This window comes from Podarcis tiliguerta, assembly GCF_965153285.1.
Source record: "Podarcis tiliguerta genome assembly, chromosome: 5".
Taxonomy (NCBI): Eukaryota; Metazoa; Chordata; class Lepidosauria; order Squamata; family Lacertidae; genus Podarcis; species Podarcis tiliguerta.
Genome location: NC_139538.1, coordinates 35,269,336 through 35,287,668, shown reverse-complemented (window position 1 = coordinate 35,287,668; position 18,333 = coordinate 35,269,336). Strand labels below are relative to the sequence as shown.

The window sequence follows — 18,333 nt, the reverse complement described above, 5'->3', positions numbered from 1 at the left end:
TTTTTTTTTACTGCTTGGGTCTTTGCTGCTGGTTTCTATTGCTATGTTGCATTTTGCTGATATATCTCGCTGTTCCAGGTGTTATTATTTCTATGATACTTTGTTGCATAATTTTGTATTTGTTTTTTTTTAATGTGTTTCAAAGGCCTTCAGGCAGAAAAGCAGCCTATAAATTTAAAATAATTTAACATCTACAAGTACCCTGATAACCAGGAACATGGACATCATGTCCTGATGGGCACATGTGTGTAACAAATTAACATAATGCATTATTGGTATTCTCAAATCACCTGGTCACCATGAGTTCAAATCTGTCTTGAAGCTTCAGCCTTTTCTACCACAAATCAGTTCCATTGAGAGGTTTCTTATGACTAATATGAGTTTTAAATTCTGTTCTTGATAAGCTCCAAAAAGACGCAGACCTGCTCGTTCAATATTTGATGGTTTTCGGGATTTCCAGACAGAAACAAGTAGGTATCTGTGAATCATTGTCTTCACATGCCGTTTTCTTTGTTTATTGGCTTTATAGAGGTTAACAATGTGGATCCCTTAGACCTTGTACTATGGGCCACATTGTGTACCCCACCCAGGAGCTGCATACTGATATACACAAAAACAACAACCTGAAATCCCACTAAGGGCTGTTCATGTAGCCATATATGTATAACATAGCCACATATGCATTACAAACATGAGGTCTGTAATTTTTAGGTAAAAAGGCATCAGGGCATCAGGGCAGGAAGGTCAAAAACAGTCTATGGAAGCCAGCCAAGTTGTTCACTTTTTGGCTGCAGTTGTTAGATATGGTGTAGTTAGATTGAGATTTTTATTTCTTTATTGATTTAAAATACAGACATAAAAGATCATTTACAGCAGAAACCAAGAAGAAAAAGGAATGGAAAAAGAGTCAAGATAAAGAGAGAAAAGAAAAAACTATACAAAAAGAAACTGCATCTTCTCAAATAACAATCAAATAAATTTTTTGGATGTAAAGTTAAATTGAGATTTGAGACCAAATTAATGGCAGCAGCATGGTTTCTTTTGCAGCATGGTTTATTAAATCCAGAGTCTACATTTCATTTTGCCAGTGGCAACAACGTCCCCACTCCCCAAATTACCTGTCCCCTAAGCTGTCCTAGGGACGCGGGTGGCGCTGTGGGTAAAAGCCTCAGCGCCTAGGGCTTGCCGATCGAAAGGTCGGCGGTTCGAATCCCCGCGGTGGGGTGCACTCCCATTGTTCGGTCCCAGCGCCTGCCAACCTAGCAGTTCGAAAGCACTCCCGTGTGCAAGTAGATAAATAGGGACCGCTTACTAGCGGGAAGGTAAACGGCGTTTCCGTGTGCGGCTCTGGCTCACCAGAGCAGCGATGTCACGCTGGCCACGTGACCCGGAAGTGTCTCCGGACAGCGCTGGCCCCTGGCCTCTTAAGTGAGATGGGCGCACAACCCTAGAGTCTGTCAAGACTGGCCCATACGGGCAGGGGTACCTTTACCTTTACCTTTAAGCTGTCCTAAGAATTGCCATGGAGGTCTCTGTATCTTTTTTGGGTGGGCTCTTGCTGCTTCATGTTGCTTATGCAAAAACCCTATACAAAGCGAAATAAGACCCAGCTCTCTTATATTTTTCTACTAGAAATAAATAAAACCATTCCTGTTTTAAAAATATTTTGTCATATCAAAGCTTGTGTTAATGGTTGTGGTGTGTTTGCATAAATAAAAGAAAGGGGAAATTGCTGGCCAAAAGTTTAATTCCAAACTTTTGGAGAAAATAAAATAATGTTGGCCTTCTTTGGAGGCTGTGTGTTTAATACACAAGCCAGGACTGAAATTGGTGCCAAGTGTGCTGAATAAAGTTTAATGTCATATTTTGGAAGATTTATACCTTAGTTGTTGGAAAACAGGTGTTGTTGACCTTGCAGTTACTACTGTCTTTTTTATTATACTGAAGTTGTTTCCCAGTTCCTTATTCAACAAAATACTGAATAAATAGCCAATATACTTTACATCACATCTCTGTCACTGAGAAACTCCCCTTTGTGACGCATCATCATTCTCTGAGGCAAAAAGTTGTTTTTGTGCAAAGGACATTCATGAGCAATGACCTTGATCTATAGTTATTAGGCTATCACAAATGGCATTAGACCATCCCAAATGACACATCCACACCACCAGGGAAATGAATGTTCCCTATGACATACCGTAGAGCTGAGTCTGGTCCACTGCTTTTTGTGCAAGGCAGTGTCAACTATAGCAACTTCACAAGAAACATTGCAATTTCACATGTTAAGTGAAATGCTTATTTAGTTTGTCCTGGGCATGTATGGTCTTACTTGTTCATTTTCAAATTAGTCATCATAATTGTCTTCCATCTCTTCTTCAGATAGATGTTCACCATCCCCTTTCTTGTTCTTGTTACCACAGTTGGGGAGTTCACACATCTCAATGTACGTGAGACCATTTTTCATGCACACGCATCTTGGTAGCTCATACAGTTAAAACTCATTCATCCTTATTCAGCAGGTGTGGTACCAATTAAACATTTTTGATGGTGTCTCATGTACTAGTTCAGGTATTTAAGCTTCAATTAGTTTTGAGTATTGCTCAGAGTTCAACACTACAGCTATCAGGATTCTGTCAATTCAGGTATTTGTTGCATTAGTCTTCTTAGAAGTAAACTTTTCAATTAATTGGTTTTAAAAAAAAATAGATTGTTCTATATATTCATGACTCTTTATCAGCTATAACAGATGCAGCCCTCATTTTAACATCAAAAATGTTTTTCCTTATCCCTCAAAAATGCTTTATCATACTTTTCCTTATTGAAACAAGGTGTCAATGATCTCTTGGTGTGTGGGTTTAGTTCTTTAGAGTATGTAAATAAAATTGCCTATGAATACGTGAAGTCTGGAAAGTGACACTCAGGGTTGGTTGGTTGGTTGGTTGGTTTACATCCCAACCTGCTATATTCAAGGTAGGTAACATACTTAAGCTTAATATGAGATTTAACAGGGTAATGTCTTAACGAGGCTTCATAGTCACGAATGTATTTGCATCTATGTAACCGTTCGCTTTGGATTGCCAGATTCTGTCAAGTCTTCTGTAGTCTATTGTTCTGACTGATTTTGCTATTTGTGTTTCTCCCAGATTATCTATTAAAATATTCCATCTTAAAATGGAAATAGCCATTAGTGTTGCGAAAGTGGGCTAAATATTACACCTTACTGTCCCTTCTCAATTTAAACAGTAAGCCTACAACTTGCGCACATTCAGCTTTATGTGTGGGACCAAAGAAAAAATAAAATAGAAAGGGGGAACAGTTCCAGGAGAAACTACTTTGGCAGTCCCCCCACCAATGAACCCAGTGAGGTTTGACGTTACACAATTTTGGCTTTAGGCACATGTCCATAGTCTAGAAGTACTTCTGGATTCCAGTCTGTCACTGGAGTTTCAAGAGGCCTCTATGGCTAGGGTTGCTTTTGCCCTGTTTAGTCTTGTTCACCAGCTTTGGCTGTTCCTCCTGGACTGGAATAGCATGGCCATTATACTCTATGCTCCAGTGATCTTCTGTCTGGACTACTGCCATTCATTCTGTGTTGGGCTGCCCTTGAAGACGGTCCAGAAATTGCAGCTAGTACAGAATATGGCTGCAGATTGGTCAGTGGGCTGCCTGATGGCACCATGTGTTCACCAGTCCTGAAAGCACTGTGCTAGCTACCACTGAGCTACTGGGCCCAATTAAAGGTGTTAGTACTAGTATACAAAGCCCTAAATACTGTAGCTTGGGACCCAGGTACCTAAAACATCACATTTCCCAGTATCAGCTCAAGTCTTACGATCAGCCTTACCTTTTGGTAAGTCCATAAGAGGACTTCTTGGTAGCAAATTATATTTATTTTGATTGGTTGAAATGGGGTGATGTGCATATAATCCCACGTCCATGTGTGTTGGCAATTATATAAACTTATTTTGAAAAGAAATCACCCTTAACACTTCTCATGTAGAATTTTCAGTTAAGCTTTTAAAATATAACCATGCTGCTTTTAACACTAAAGTGAGGAAAATAAAAAAGAGCATTTTTACCAGTAGACGAAGAGCTATATTTCAGTAATGCTTAAGCTGTGATTCTATATAGACACTTATATGGGAGTAAGTCTCATTGAGGCCAGTGAGGCATGTTTTTCAGTACAAATGTATAATATTGCGCTGTGAGACGTAAGCTTAAAAATATATAGTGGGCTATCAAGAGAGAGTACCTAGCAGGAAAAAATATTTTAGGATAATAAAAAAGATGCTTCAGACTAAGAGTAATGATAGTCATGTTGGCTCCTAGGAAAAATTCAAAAGTCCATATAAGGGCCAACCCAATATGTCATAAAATGGTCTGCAAGGTTTCAAATTCCCCACAACTCTTTGTTAGTATGTTAAGATGTGACTTCTATACTTTCTTACTCTCCCCTTGTTTTTTTCTTCTCCCTTTCTGATTTCATATTTTAAAACAAGCTTTCTGCACGTTTAACAAATGTTTTGTTTATAGTTGCCAAAAGCAGTTTAGCATGTTGGAGTAAAAATGTTGTTCACCTCCTGTTTTTCTTCTTCTGGGCTCTGCAGTTCGGCAGGAACAAGAGTTGCGGAATGGAGGAGCAATAGACAAGAAACTCACCACCCTTGCAGATCTCTTCAGGCCTCCAATTGATCTGATGCATAAAGGAAGTTTTGAAACGGTAGGTTGCTGAGCTTTGGTATAGTTTCTCTGTGGTAGCCTGGGCCCAGCTGCATGTGAGTATGTGTACATTTGCAGTCTGATAATTCAATATGATGCTTAAAGAATTCACTTAAGCATGATGGCAATGAGTTGTATTTATATAACTTGGACACAGAAGGCAACTTTTAAGCAATTTGAATTCATTTTTGAAAAAGTACCCTTCTGCAGTTGTTCCTCTGCCATCTATATCCTCCCCTCCACACCTTTTCTTAAGATGTGTTGTCCATAATTGAGCAATATGTACAGTGGTGCCTCGCAAGACGAAAAGAATCCGTTCCGCGGGTCTTTTTGTCTTGCGGTTTTTTCGTCTTGCGAAGCAAGCCCATTGACGGAGTAGCGCTATTAGCGCTATTGGCACTTTAAGGGCTAAAAACGACTTTTTAACGCTTGGGAGATTAGCGGTTTTGCTGCTAAAATGCTTTTAGCAGCTTAGCGATTCAAAATAAGGGGTTTTGGAGCGGAAAAAAAAATCAAATTTTTTCGTCATTTTTCGTCTTGCAAAGCAAGCCCATAGGGAAATTCGTCTTGCGAAGTGCCTCTGCAGACGGAAAACCCTTTCGTCTTGCGGGTTTTCCGTCTTGCGAGGCATTCATCTTGCGGGGCACCACTGTATATTTGTAACTAATTAGGGGTATAAGTAGATGCCTTACACTGAGTTAGGCCCATTTGTCCATCTAGCTCACTATTGCCTACACTGACTAGCAGTAATTTTTCAGGGTTTCAGACGGGGGACAATTCCCAGGCCTATCTGGAGATGCCAAGGATTGAACAGTGACCTTCTGCGTGCAAGATAGATGCTCTGCCACTGTGCTATGGCCCTTCCCAGTAGGACTGGAAATACTCTGGCTCAGTTTGTAGTTCCATTTGATGGGAAAATCCTGTTTCTATTCATTGGAAAACTGTGTTGCTCTTTCTTTTTGTCAGGCTTGTCAAATCCTTCTATCGGCCACTTCTTTTGATATATTTGGAGTTTTGTCCAAAGTAGAGAAGGCTTTAAGTATATAATGTCATAAGTTGAATCCTTGATATTTGGGGGGAAAGGTCTCTGTTTGGCTGGGTTAACAAGGATCTTTGCTTGAAATCCTGAAGAACTGCTGTGAATAAGTAGGCAGTAGTGTGCTTGATTGGTAAATTATCTGTCTTGTTTTTAATTAACTTCTTATATCATTGGGTTTTCAGTGGAATTTGCTTACAAGTAAGTATGTTATACCTGTAGCTAAAGAACAAAGTAGGATAGCATTAAATAATTGTCATAAAAACCTTTTTTTATCACACACCTTACACCCATTAAAGAGGGCTCACAAAACACCCTTCCTATTTTATATAGCATTAATATGAACTAAACAAAACTGAATGTTAATCAAAAAACTTTAGTTGTTGGGTATGCAGAATAGGTCAAGGATGCATGTCTAATGTTCATATCCTTGGTTGCAAGTAGCATTACTGTTGCAGCTGCAGAACTTAAACAACTTCTATATTTTTATGTGTAAATAACATCATACTCATTCTTCTAACCCTTCCATTTCTGCATATCATTGAAACCACTTTCAGAAATCATTTTCTACCAAGATCTGCTGTACTTTTTGCCCCGACTTTGTGCTCCTGAAACAAGGGGTACTGAACAAATTGTGTATAAGCTGCTCTTAGGTCGATAGTGTAGCTGGTTTCAAAGGTTCACATTCTGTCATCCTCTTCCAGTTCCTTCTAATTTGTGGTAGTATTTCTTACTTTCAGTCATGACACCTCTTTCTGCCCCGAGTAAAAATCTGCCTCTAACTTCTGTGTCTTTAATGGAGTCGTTCCTCATAAAGCTTCATATACCTGCATCTGATTAATTTTCCTTCAGTTTTTGATCTGGCATTGCCTTTTATATTAAAATGTTTTGTGTTCTTACTTGCTGTATAGTTCCTTTAGGCAGAGTCTACTCCCCACCACCACCGTTTACTATATAATATGATAGAGATTTACAAAGTAAGATTCTAGTGGGTTTCTACTTCAGGGAGACGTAATTCATATCAACACATGTTTTCCGATCAATTCTTTTTACGTTATGTGCTGGAACCTCATAGTATTGCATTGAAAGCACCTTTAGAATCTAAACCTTTTAATGAGTAAAATCATTTTAGGCAAAATAAGAGTGAAATGTTTTACTGATTCTAAGCAGTACTGTACTTTTAACAAATCCCCATTCGGCCATGAAGCTCACCGGGTGATCTTTGTCTAGTCACCAACTCTCTGCTTTCAGGGTTGTTTCGAGGATAATATGTGGAGGAGCCATATGTGCCACTTCAACTCTTTGGAGAAGTGGGATAGGAATGTAATAATAAATAATGCATTTTGTTATTTTGTTTATGATAAACATTAGAAGAAGAAACTTGGCATGAGATGCAACGGTCTCGTAGCTTTCTTGCTTCATAAGAGGAGCCACATTTTCACAAGAGTTTCCTCTTTTACATAAACGGCTCACACAGCTAGACCACTGGCATGAGTTGGTTTTTCCATGTATTGGAATGGGGAAGAGAGGAAGCAGATGGAAATTCCCAGCACTTTATCACCATTGATACCCAGTATGCAGTTACATATGTCTAAACAACTGTGAATGCAGAGGTAGTCTGGTGCATGAGTGGTGGTGTCTTGTTGAGTTTGGAGGCCCTTTGTCCATCACAGCTTTAAGAATGTTTATATTCTGTAACATTAATTACTTTGAGTTGCTTCCTTCTATCTTCTTCCAGATCTAGACAGGGTTGGCAGTATATCAGTTAAAGCAAAAAGAAACCAGTATCTTTTATTGTTTCTCATGTTCACACATGAGAAAATGAGCTTCAAATCCTTGCTTGGTAGTAAGCTAAAAGGGTAATTCTGAGCCAAGTCAGTACTTCAGACTAATCTTTCTCATAAGATAGTCATGAGGCTATACAGTATTTGAGAAGCACTGCAAAGTAACGTAGAAGTGATTGATAAGAGTGCATCTTTTTCTTCAACAACTTAGTATGTTCTAACTTTCCTTTGCCTTCTCTGTATATTTAAGAATTTAATCAGCAACCTATTGATTCAAGCTAGGATGCAGTCATTTTTTTCTTGCATTAATGCCCATCTCTCTGACTTGAGGGGTTTCATACCCTTATAAAATGTAGCTTTATATGCAGAGAGAAAACAGAAAACAGGAAATATGTTAAGGTTGTAGTAGTGCGGAGCAAAAAATAGAAATTCAGTTATTAAAATTCAATTAGGAAATTCATTTATTAAAGTCAAGCATCCATGTCCTTTTGTGAATACTTTGAAAATTTTCTACAGCCACTTTGCCTAAATTGGAGCACATCAGTCTGCTACAGGTTATAGAAGCAAGATACATTACCCTGAATTCATGAATTGGCAAATTCACTAGTTATATACAATGTGAGCACTAAGTTTGCACATTTAAAGAGATTTTTGAGTTTGCACCATGTGAATTTCTAAGATATACTAGCTTTGAAAATTTCTGTGTTATAACAATAAATTATACATACATTTTAATAGCAGTTGGCAGGAGGAGTCCACACTTCACTGTTTAGGTGTAAGCAGTAATTCTAATCCAAGAATACTATTTCAGATTTCAGTCTTAAATGCCTACCGTCTGCCAACAAAATCTTAAAAACATAGGGTTGTATTCAGTGGTGTTTGTGTGCAAGTGGAACAAATTCTACTCACACAAAAGGACTTTACTCTCTTCCCTGTATCTTTCTGAAATCTGCTCCAGAGACTTGAGGACCCTTCAGACAGATTGAGGGAAGAAGAGGAAGGGTAAGCCCTGCTGTGTGAGCGGAACTTTGGATTATGCCACTTTGGATTCAGTCAAATAGTTCGTGTATCAAATGGTTTAAATACTTTTCACATAATACAACTAAAATATTATTTAATATAAACTTATTTTTGAGCATCTAGTACCAAATGTTCATTTTAAAATGTGGTAATTTTTAAAATTCCAGACCTTTTCCCAATGTAACACCCTTTTTCTTTGATTGGGAGAAATGACTTGTTTGTTTGCTGGCAAAGCTATTGCAAAGCATAGCTATGAAGCATGATTTGACAGTGGGTCTGCAATCCACAGTTTATCCCGTTGATCACTCAGTAGTCAATGGATCAGATACTTCACTTTTACAAAGTGAAATCTTATTTTCCAGAAAGCAAAATCATCAGAAATTGTTTCCTTTTTATGAAGAATTCAGTTGGTGCAAACCCATGAGTAAAATCTCTTTTAAGGAAGCCCAACCATTTCCCCCCTATTTATTCAGGAAATATGAGCATTCCAAATTTTGATATAGCACTCTTTTTTTCAACAGGTATGGCAATTCAGCGATCAGAATTACATTCTTGATCAAACTCCTACATTAACTTGCAACCAACCAATCAGGCAATGCCAGCTTTGTGACTCAAACCAGTAAGATCTCTTCCTGCAACTTCAAACCCTACCACCTCCCCCACTTTCAGTCTGAATTACCATCAGAAAGTGGCTCTTGGTGCTCCAATAATATATAAAAAAATAGCATATACAAACAGAAAACCAGAGGGAATGAATAATGGAACAAGGAACTGCTAGTTTATCATTAATGCCAATCCACCACAGTTTTGGCTCTTGAATTGACTTGTCTGTCTTGTGGTCAGATCAATATAACTCGTTTCCTGTTCTTCATTACATAATGTTTTATTCAGGTTCCACTCTTGGGTTTGGATTTCCATACCTCAACCCCCCTCCCCAATGCTTTCTCCCCAAACTTTCTTATGCTTGACATGTTGACATTCAACGGTTTGGGATAATCACCGTGTGATCTTTAGTAAGACAAGTTGACCTGCAGAATTCTCTAACCCTGCACACCGCTTGTCAGGCTGGTTTGCAGATTACCTTTTTGAGTCCTGATTGAAGCCTGTCACAATAAGTAGAAGCCGTCATTGCTGGCATTGTTTCTTGCTAGACCTTCATTTTTGGCTAATGTTCCTACTGTTGTTTCCTGTCTTCAGGCCAAGGAGTGTGGTCAGATGCAGAACAAGTGGCTCATGATTAACATACAGAATGTGCAAGATTTCGCCTGTCAGTGTCTCAACCGTGACGTTTGGAGCAACGAGGCTGTGAAAAACCTTATCAGAGAGCACTTCATTTTCTGGCAGGTGGGAAGGCTGCTTTCCTCAGTGACGAAAAGCTTAGTAAAAGAGCCAATATCTGGGTTACATTTAATTTTTATTTTAGCTATGTTGTGGCTCCAAATTGGGCTATATTGTGAAATTGCTTCTTCAAGCATTTAAAAGGAAATCTTGGCTGTTCCATAGGTGTACCACGACAGTGAGGAAGGACAACGATACATACAGTTCTACAAACTAGCAGACTTCCCTTATGTGTCTATCCTGGACCCTAGGACAGGTAAGAGGTGAAACGCTTGATTCTATTGCAGCTATGGGTATTTCATAAATAATACCTAAAAACTTTCCTTTAGAAATGATTGTAAACTGGGAGCTGATTGCTCTGTAATCAAGATTACTGTGTTTCAAGGTACATCTCAAATAAGGGAGGGATTTTGCTTTCTCATCTTTTTCATGATCTTCCCAGAGGCATCTGACTGCTTTCAGAATGCATGACCAGAGTATGATCTAGCTGGGTCAGTGTTCACTGTTGCTTTGCCCATGTTACTTTTAAGTCCATTAGGCAGTGGCGTAGCGTGGGTTGTCAGCACCCCGGGGCAAGGCAAGTAATTTGCCCCCCCCCCCCCGCTGCACTGTCCCTCCCCCAGATAGTCCCTCGCTCTCTCCGCACCGCACCGCACGCCTGGCACCCTCCCATCCACAGTGGGCGGCGACCCGGCGGCTCGGATCAGATTCGCACAGCCAGCACTGCAGTGAGAGAGAGTGAGTGAGCCAGGTAGGGGCAGAGAGCTGCGAGTGCGAGCGCGCGCCCCCCCCCAGATGTTGCGCCCGGTGCGGCCGGCCCCCCCTGCACCCCCCACGCTACCCCACTGCCATTAGGTACAGTTGGCTATTTGATATCTGGGGTTAAGAGAAAGATTAGCATTTATTACTTTCCAACCACTGGAATTGATCCTGCTGTTCCCTTTGCAGAATCATTTTGCAAGTATGTTAGGAGTCCTCTTAAAATAACACATGTGGGTTAAAATCTCCAGCATATTGCAGTGCAAATGTAAATTCTGTAAAGCCAGTGTTTCTATTTTGTTTCATTCTGTCTGCTACTGTTTCATTCTGTCTGATATTTTGAAACTCCAATTATTGAAGTATTGTTTATTACTATTTTAAATAGGACAGAAGCTAGTTGAGTGGCACCAGCTAGATGTAACTTCTTTTTTGGACCAAGTGACTGGGTTCCTAGGTGAGCATGGACAACTGGATGGACATTCCACTAGCCCTCCCCAGAAGCGTTCTCGTTCTGTGAGTATAATAATTATAATCGTTGTTGAGACTCTGACCAACTCTCCCATTTTTACTGGGACATCCCAGACTTATGGAAGCAGCAAAAGGTCAAATTTTTGCTTTTGCGGGAGGTCGGCGAGCCTCACCAGTAGGAGATCAGTGAACTTACTGCGTGCCTCTTCGTAAAAGGGACATTTAAAGAACAAGTGTTCTGGGCTTCCTATCTCTCCCAGTGGACAGATGCAAAGTCCCTGGGCATAGGGGACTTTTCTAAAGGCTCCATCCAGGACCGGCGAGGGAAGAGCCACGCTTCTGGCAAGTGTAAAGGCCCTTCTTGCAATTCTAGATACGAGAAAGGAGAGATATGCTGCCGGTGTGGCTATGCATCTCTCGATTTCTCCAATTTTATAGTCGGGGCACCTTGCGCAGTCCTGTTGTCTCTCAGCATCTAATATTCTTTGCCTGACCGTGGCTTTTGCCTGGCCCAAGCCCAGACTTAGAAGGGCTTGAGGGGCAAAACCCAGTTTCTGGAGGGTGTTCAGAACTGCAGTCTGCAGCCGTGGCTTATGATTCCATCCCGGGATGTCCCCAGATTTCAGCCAATAGCACAGAAAAAGAGCACAGAACCAAAAGACAGACACACACATGAGGAGGACCGAAGCTTCCTGAAGTATAGTGCCACTTCTGGAAGTACATCACTGCAGTCCTCCTCATGCGTGTGTGGCAGCACACAGCCAGCAGTGGCACACAGATGAGGGGCAGTGCGTGGTGGAGTGCAGTGGTAGGCACTCATACACACAAGCCAGTAAGATGGCATGCAAATGAACAGCGGTGGGATGGTGCGGGAGGGTGGTTAGGTGGGCAAGCGGCGGCAGCAGGTAAGGGGTGCAACCAGGCAAGTGTCTGCAGGGTGATGGGGGGTGAGTGTGCAAGCGGTGGAAGTCCCAATTTCTTCTTGGGAAATGTTTGATATCCTAATGGGATTTGCTGATGGAGGACAGGTCATAATATTGATGATGATGATGATGATGATGATGACATGCTCCACATTAACATCCAAAAAAGGTAATACCTTGCTTTGTAAGCAAAAGTATTCATAGAAAGGAGGAATAATTTTCTGTTGTCTCTGTCCTACTTCTCAGTGTAATATAATGTTTCCCTTTTTGCTCATATTAACTAGGAGAGTCTCATTGATGCGAGTGAAGATAGCCAGTTGGAAGCTGCCATCAGAGCATCTTTACAGGAGACACATTTTGACTCTGACCAAGTCAAGCAGGAAAGCAGATCAGATGAAGAGTCTGAATCGGAGCTTTTCTCTGGAAGTGAGGAATTTATTTCTGTTTGTGGTTCTGATGATGATGAGCCAGAGAATCCTGCCAAGTCTAGGAAATCTCCACATAAGGATTTGGGCTGTAGGAAAGAGGAAGGCAGAAGGCCCCAACCTGAGCCCACAGCAAGGACTGAACCAGAGGTGGTAACAAACCACCGAGGACTATCTTGCATGGATTCTGGGGTAGTAGAGGAGATTGGGGCTAAGCCAGAAGCAGCAGTGAAGGAACTTAATGTGAACGGTAAGTGTGGTGGTTAAATGTTTCCTGTCATTAAAAAAGTTTATGTTAAATATTCAGTCTGCTAAATCCATTATGGGGCTTTTATTCTAGTGGTGAAGGAATAGTTATTAAAATATGAATCTGCTTTATAGTGAGTGAGACCATTGGTCCATATTGCCCAGTACTGTCTACTCTGGCTGGCAATGGCTCTTGAGTTTCAGCCAAAGGCCTTTCCCAACCCTGCTAAGTGTATCTTCACTGGGGATTGAACCTGGGACCTTCTCCATGCAAAGTATGTAGCTTACCAGTAAGCTATGAGCCCTCACGTGAACTCAAAACCTTTTGAAACGTGTACATTTTCATATTGATATGTACTAAATTATCAGCACACAGATTGCTAAAGCTTGCTCATGTATTCTGTTTTATTTGTGATTTTCTTCTATTAGGACCAAAGGCACAGCTAATGCTAAGGTATCCAGATGGGAAGAGGGAACAAATTTCACTGCCCGAACAAGCTAAGCTTCTGGTAAGTAGAAGTGATTGAAGAATCACTGCTTTTTTGGTCTTAATGTCCTTTCCAGTCTCTGTGTGCATTTCAGACACGCTTTTGTTTACCTGGTTTCCCCTCACTTACGCTTCTTATAGTACAACATATGCTTTCCCCTTTCATGTGTGACTTCTAACCACCTCTTAACAGCCTAGTCTTCTGTCAGGTCTCTATCCAAGACTGGATCCCAAATTCTTGTCTAGAGTTTTCTACTCTCCAAATGTCCTGCTCCAGACAAATTGGGCTGTTTGTTGAGGAAGTTTAATGGTCCTTCATACTACCTTTTGCTAACTTGGGCATTCACAACACAGTATATGCCGTGATAACAGCAATGCCATCAGAGTGTAGGTTAAAGACCTACAGTAGCGATTGCTGCCCTTTTGCTGAAGTAGCTTTCCATAATAAGTTGTCATACATTGCATTGAAAACTGCGGTATCCAGCAAAGTAGTGCAATATTTCCATTTGCGTGGTGAAACTTCCTGTGCCTCTCATCTCCCTACATCCTCCCCAAATCTTCTCTGGGGGTTGGGGAAGAGTTCTAGGGTTGGGAAACCCCAGAACAGATTTAGGAGGGAGGGTAAGTTGTGTTGCACAGCCAGAAGTCCTTGTGCTAAAAGAACTGTATTGGATACCACCCTGTTGTATTTTGGTGCTGCAATATTAAGACACTGGTCTCTGCTTTCTCTCCAGGCTCTCATCAAACATGTACAGTCGAAAGGATACCCCAATGAACGTTTTGAACTCCTCACCAACTTTCCTCGAAGGAAACTTTCCCATCTGGACTATGACATCACATTACAGGAGGCTGGTCTTTGTCCTCAAGAGACTGTCTTTGTGCAGGAAAGGAATTAGTACTCCCAGCCTTGCCCACCCATGTTATCTTTGCCTACAATATTAACTCACCAGTGTGCAGTTGGCTCCATGGGATTACAGAGCTGAAATCAGGCAGCAGTTTGCTGGCTTCTCTTTTCTCTCCCTCCTTTCATGCTACTCTTAGCAAATGAACCATATGGAAACAACAGGATAGTTTTGCTTGGATTTGATGCTGGAGGAAGGCATGTTTGCTATATCAAAATCAGAAGTGCTGTCTGTATATCAAGCATGCTGGGGGCACTGAACAGCCAGAATAAGAAAAGTTTCTCATTCCCCTCAGAAAAAAAGAAATCTATTTTCTTTAATATATTTTATTTTTCAACCGGTCACATGACCAAATATTGTGGGTTTCTTTAGAGAAACATTTCAGCATGTGCTAGCTGCATTGAGAAAGCTTTTAGTCCCCACTGCCATGTGCAGGATTAGGTTTTCAGCATGCAATGACAAACAAAGTTTTTTCCCCCTGGGGTACCAACATATGCTGAAAGCCGAATATTTAATGCGGTGGCAAGTGCACACAGCTGACTTGCCACAGGTTGGCATGCACACAGGCTTTCAACGCAGTTAGCACATGCCCAGATGCTTATGTCAAAAGTCTTGCCCACATGTGGAGAAAAAAATGGAAACAGCTGAAGATCCATTGATCATTGTAGCCCTTTGGGAGTCATCACAAGCACAGTTCCTAGAAAGGCGCAAAATGAACCACCTTAGAACATATGTTTGAGTTTATTTGTATGTGTTCCTTTTGTTGCAGATGGGATGAGTTGCTTTAAAAGAAGGTGATGTAGTCAGTAGGTCTAGTATAATCTAACCGTTGTGCTCCTAACCATCTGTGCTTGGTCTATAGCTTCAGGGCTTCTTCTTTCCTTGTCACAATTTAAAACTGGGGGAATGCGGGATTGATTCTCATCTTCTGTCAGGATTTTACCATCAGTGGAATATGGCAAGGTACTGACCATGAATGTAAAACTTATTAAACCTCTTCTGTCAAAAGGATCAAAAGCTGTTTTCATTAACTGTACCTTTCAGGAATTCTGTCAACACTGGGCTTCAGTGTATTTGTACAGGTACTCGGCTCTAAGGAAAGCCTTACTCTTGTGCTCTTCTGTTAATTTAAAAACGCTTAGTTAAATTAAGATGCTAACAACATAAAATAAGATAGTTTGAAGCAGTAATATTGGTGTTCTTGAAGCTCAAGTTGTTCAGACAGCTGCTTGCCACTATTTGTTGTAATTGTCCATTTAATTACGGTAGGTATGGTGTGGCTTTCTCGGCTTGGTAAAACTTGCTGTAATTGAACCCCAGTTAAAAAAGATGGTTATAATGTTGCCACACACTTGATAAGGTCCCACAAGGATCATTCTTGCAGATTAAAATGCTTATACTACATTGTACAGTGGAAAAAATTAACCCCTTGCTTCTCTAAGGTGTTGGTGGATATTTGACCACAAAGGCCATAATTAAAGAACCACACTGTTGGCAGTGTGTAAATTCACAAATAAAGTACGTTAAGGGAGTCATACTTGAGTGCTGGTTAAGAAATCTAGCTTTTGACAAACCCCCGAAACTTCTTTTAAAAAAAACACCAGTGCCGGCATACATTTGATTTACATAGTTGATGATCTTAGCAAAGGATGAAAGGCAACATTACCTATTAAAACGAAAAGTGTAAAGTCAAATAATTGCCTGGTTAGTTACTAGTTTGTAAAACTGAGACTCACACACTCACCCTATATATTTGTAAGGTGCATGTTACTCTGAGGAGAAGATGCTGTTTGCACTCTACTGCTTTGCTTAGATCGCAAAGTGCAATTATTGAAAGAGAACTGAATCCATTGGGTGTCATACTCATAATAGGTCCAGTGGGTTGTGTCCAATGTTAAAGTAGATCCATTGACATTAATAGACATGACTAACTTAGGTTCATTAATTTCAGTGAGTCTACTCTGAGTATGACTTGGATAAAATTCTGCCAAGTTGTAATAGTATTACTTTCTCCCCCTGTCCCATAGTCCACACCAACTTATTTATTCCCCAACTAAACTTTTTAGGCATTGGTTAGTGCAAGCCTTTCACTGCTTAATGAACTCACTGTTTCACTGTTGCGTTCATTCTAAATACACCAAGCATAAGGAGCCTTAGGTGCATTTCCCACTCTCTTTTCACCTGCAGTAGGTTGGCCCTTTCCTCAGAAGATCTAATTTAAAGGTGGCTTTGCTTTAGCAGAAGTGCTTCCACTTGTGGAGGTTGGGGCACCTGATTTTCACTGATGATCCCTACCCTTCTAAGTCTCCCCAGATGCTGCTTATGGGGTTGGGGAAGCCTCCAGAACAGAATGGGGCCTGCAGTATGTAAAGGGATTGATGAAAACTGGGTAGCCAGACTTGAGCTAGCAGAAGCACTGCCTGCTAAGCCATTGGTTACAATCCACTGCTTTTAGATGGCTTTTACAAAATGCTTTGAAATGGGTTAGGTAAGCGTCCTTTTGGTTTTAGTCATTGTTAGTCATTAAGATAGGCATCTTTTGGCAGTTTACTTCTTACGCAGCATCTTTCAAAGTACACAAGTGACTTGCATGGTTTCTGAATGATCAGTCCTACTGAATGGATTGTAAGATCTAGGGAGTAGACAATTTGTGCAAACTCTCGCTGTGCTTATTCCACATATCAAGCTCTAAAGAGAGACTGAGAATGGGGCATGGGGGTGGAGAGATTGAGTTTCTGAGGCACCATTTAGGCAACTTATTGGTGGTTTAAAATGCCGTTTCTAAGTACTAGGTATTTCAGATGAATTGGTTTTTAATCTTTCCTATGTTTTACTGTATCCTTAAAGCAGTTCAGCAGCTTAACAGGCATGTGATACAGAATTGTTCTAAGATATGCAATGTATTGGGGTGAGAAGGTCTTGACACCAGTGTTCCTGTAAAAAGTGCCTTGAGAGCAGAAAAGCAGCATATAAATAAAAAGGCGTACCAATTTGAAACTTTAAACTGTACTGTTCTTAATAGTGTGCTCTTACAGGCCTTGTATTTCAGCATGTACTTTTCAAGAAGATATTTGGACTCAAATTGTTTAAGATGTGCTGTGCATTTGAACCTAGTTTTTGATTACCTCCAGGTGCCTGCAGATTTATTAACAAGATAATCCTCACTGTGTTAACCTGAATAGCTTTCCCAATGTTTCAATGTTAGCAAGACTGTGCTTTAGTTCATTTCAGGGCCCTAGGTTCATATTCAGTTCCTTTGGTGGATTTGCTTTGCTATGGAAGCTTATGATGAAGAAGCATATGTGTACGTAGGAGGCTTTTGATACCCTTTTCTCTCCACACGCCCCCCCCCCCCCACTGCAACACTATCAAATCATTCCTGAAACCTGGATTTTAGAGAGAGGTCTTTGATGCAACACAGGTAAACAAGGATTATGAAGCTAGTTTTTAGTGGCAAGCATAGCACCTGGAAATGTTCCAAAATGTATATAGATGTACCGCGTTAACACTAATAATGCTACAGGAATAATACTGAAAGGCAAATTCCAAAAAGAATTCTGAAATTAAAAATAGAATGACAGGTTATAGGGTGGGGGGCGGTTTAAGGTGTTAAATTACAAACTATTTAAGCTGGGAGCATATGGTTTGGATACTGTTATAATCAAAGTTATGGTACCCTTCAAGACATTTGGTTGACTTTTTAATGTTGGGTTGCGATCTTAAAACTTTATAGCTTAAGCTATGTAAAACTGATCTGCTACATTTTCAATAGAAGCCGTTTCCTTTGTAATTATGAGAATTCTAAGATGGGTGGGGAGAAGAGAAGATTTCAGCTTGCTGTGATGGGAAGGACCAAACTCAAGGCAACCTCTGATATACATATATATAAATATATATATACAATTGCTGCATTTTTATAAATATGTGTAAATGCCCTTCCTACTGTAATATTTTGATCCTGGAAATAAAGCAGACCTTTTCACTAATTCTTAGCCTGTTGATTTTTAGAAGGGAATAAGTTCTCCTGGGATACAAAAGGAAAAATGTGTTTTCTGTGAAGGCAAAATTTCAGAGACAAGGACCTAACAGTGTGTGTCTGCCTGCTGACTTTCTAGTAAATAAATGTGTGATGTGATCATGTGACATAACTGTTTCCCCATTACTTGCAAGTGGCAGGCAGTGATTTGAGCAGGGATGGGGAAAATAGTGAACATTACAGGGGTTAC

General features: G+C 40.4%; 1 protein-coding gene across 4 annotated transcripts in view; it reads left to right on the top strand.

The window, feature by feature from the left end:
* UBXN7 (UBX domain protein 7) overlaps positions 1 to 18,093 on the top strand; it is a 28,583-nt gene extending 10,490 nt beyond the window's left edge. For 3 of the 4 annotated variants that reach the window (XM_083443117.1, XM_083443120.1, XM_083443119.1), the window contains exons 4-11: positions 405 to 470; positions 4,608 to 4,720; positions 9,757 to 9,903; positions 10,063 to 10,153; positions 11,042 to 11,169; positions 12,332 to 12,722; positions 13,148 to 13,227; positions 13,940 to 18,093. In XM_083443117.1, the coding sequence (XP_083299243.1) occupies positions 405 to 470; positions 4,608 to 4,720; positions 9,757 to 9,903; positions 10,063 to 10,153; positions 11,042 to 11,169; positions 12,332 to 12,722; positions 13,148 to 13,227; positions 13,940 to 14,101 (1,178 nt within the window). In that variant the 3' untranslated portion in view covers positions 14,102 to 18,093. The remainder of the gene's footprint in view (positions 1 to 404; positions 471 to 4,607; positions 4,721 to 9,756; positions 9,904 to 10,062; positions 10,154 to 11,041; positions 11,170 to 12,331; positions 12,723 to 13,147; positions 13,228 to 13,939) is intronic. The other variant, XM_083443118.1, reaches the window with a different exon arrangement.
* Positions 18,094 to 18,333: the final 240 nt, after the last annotated feature.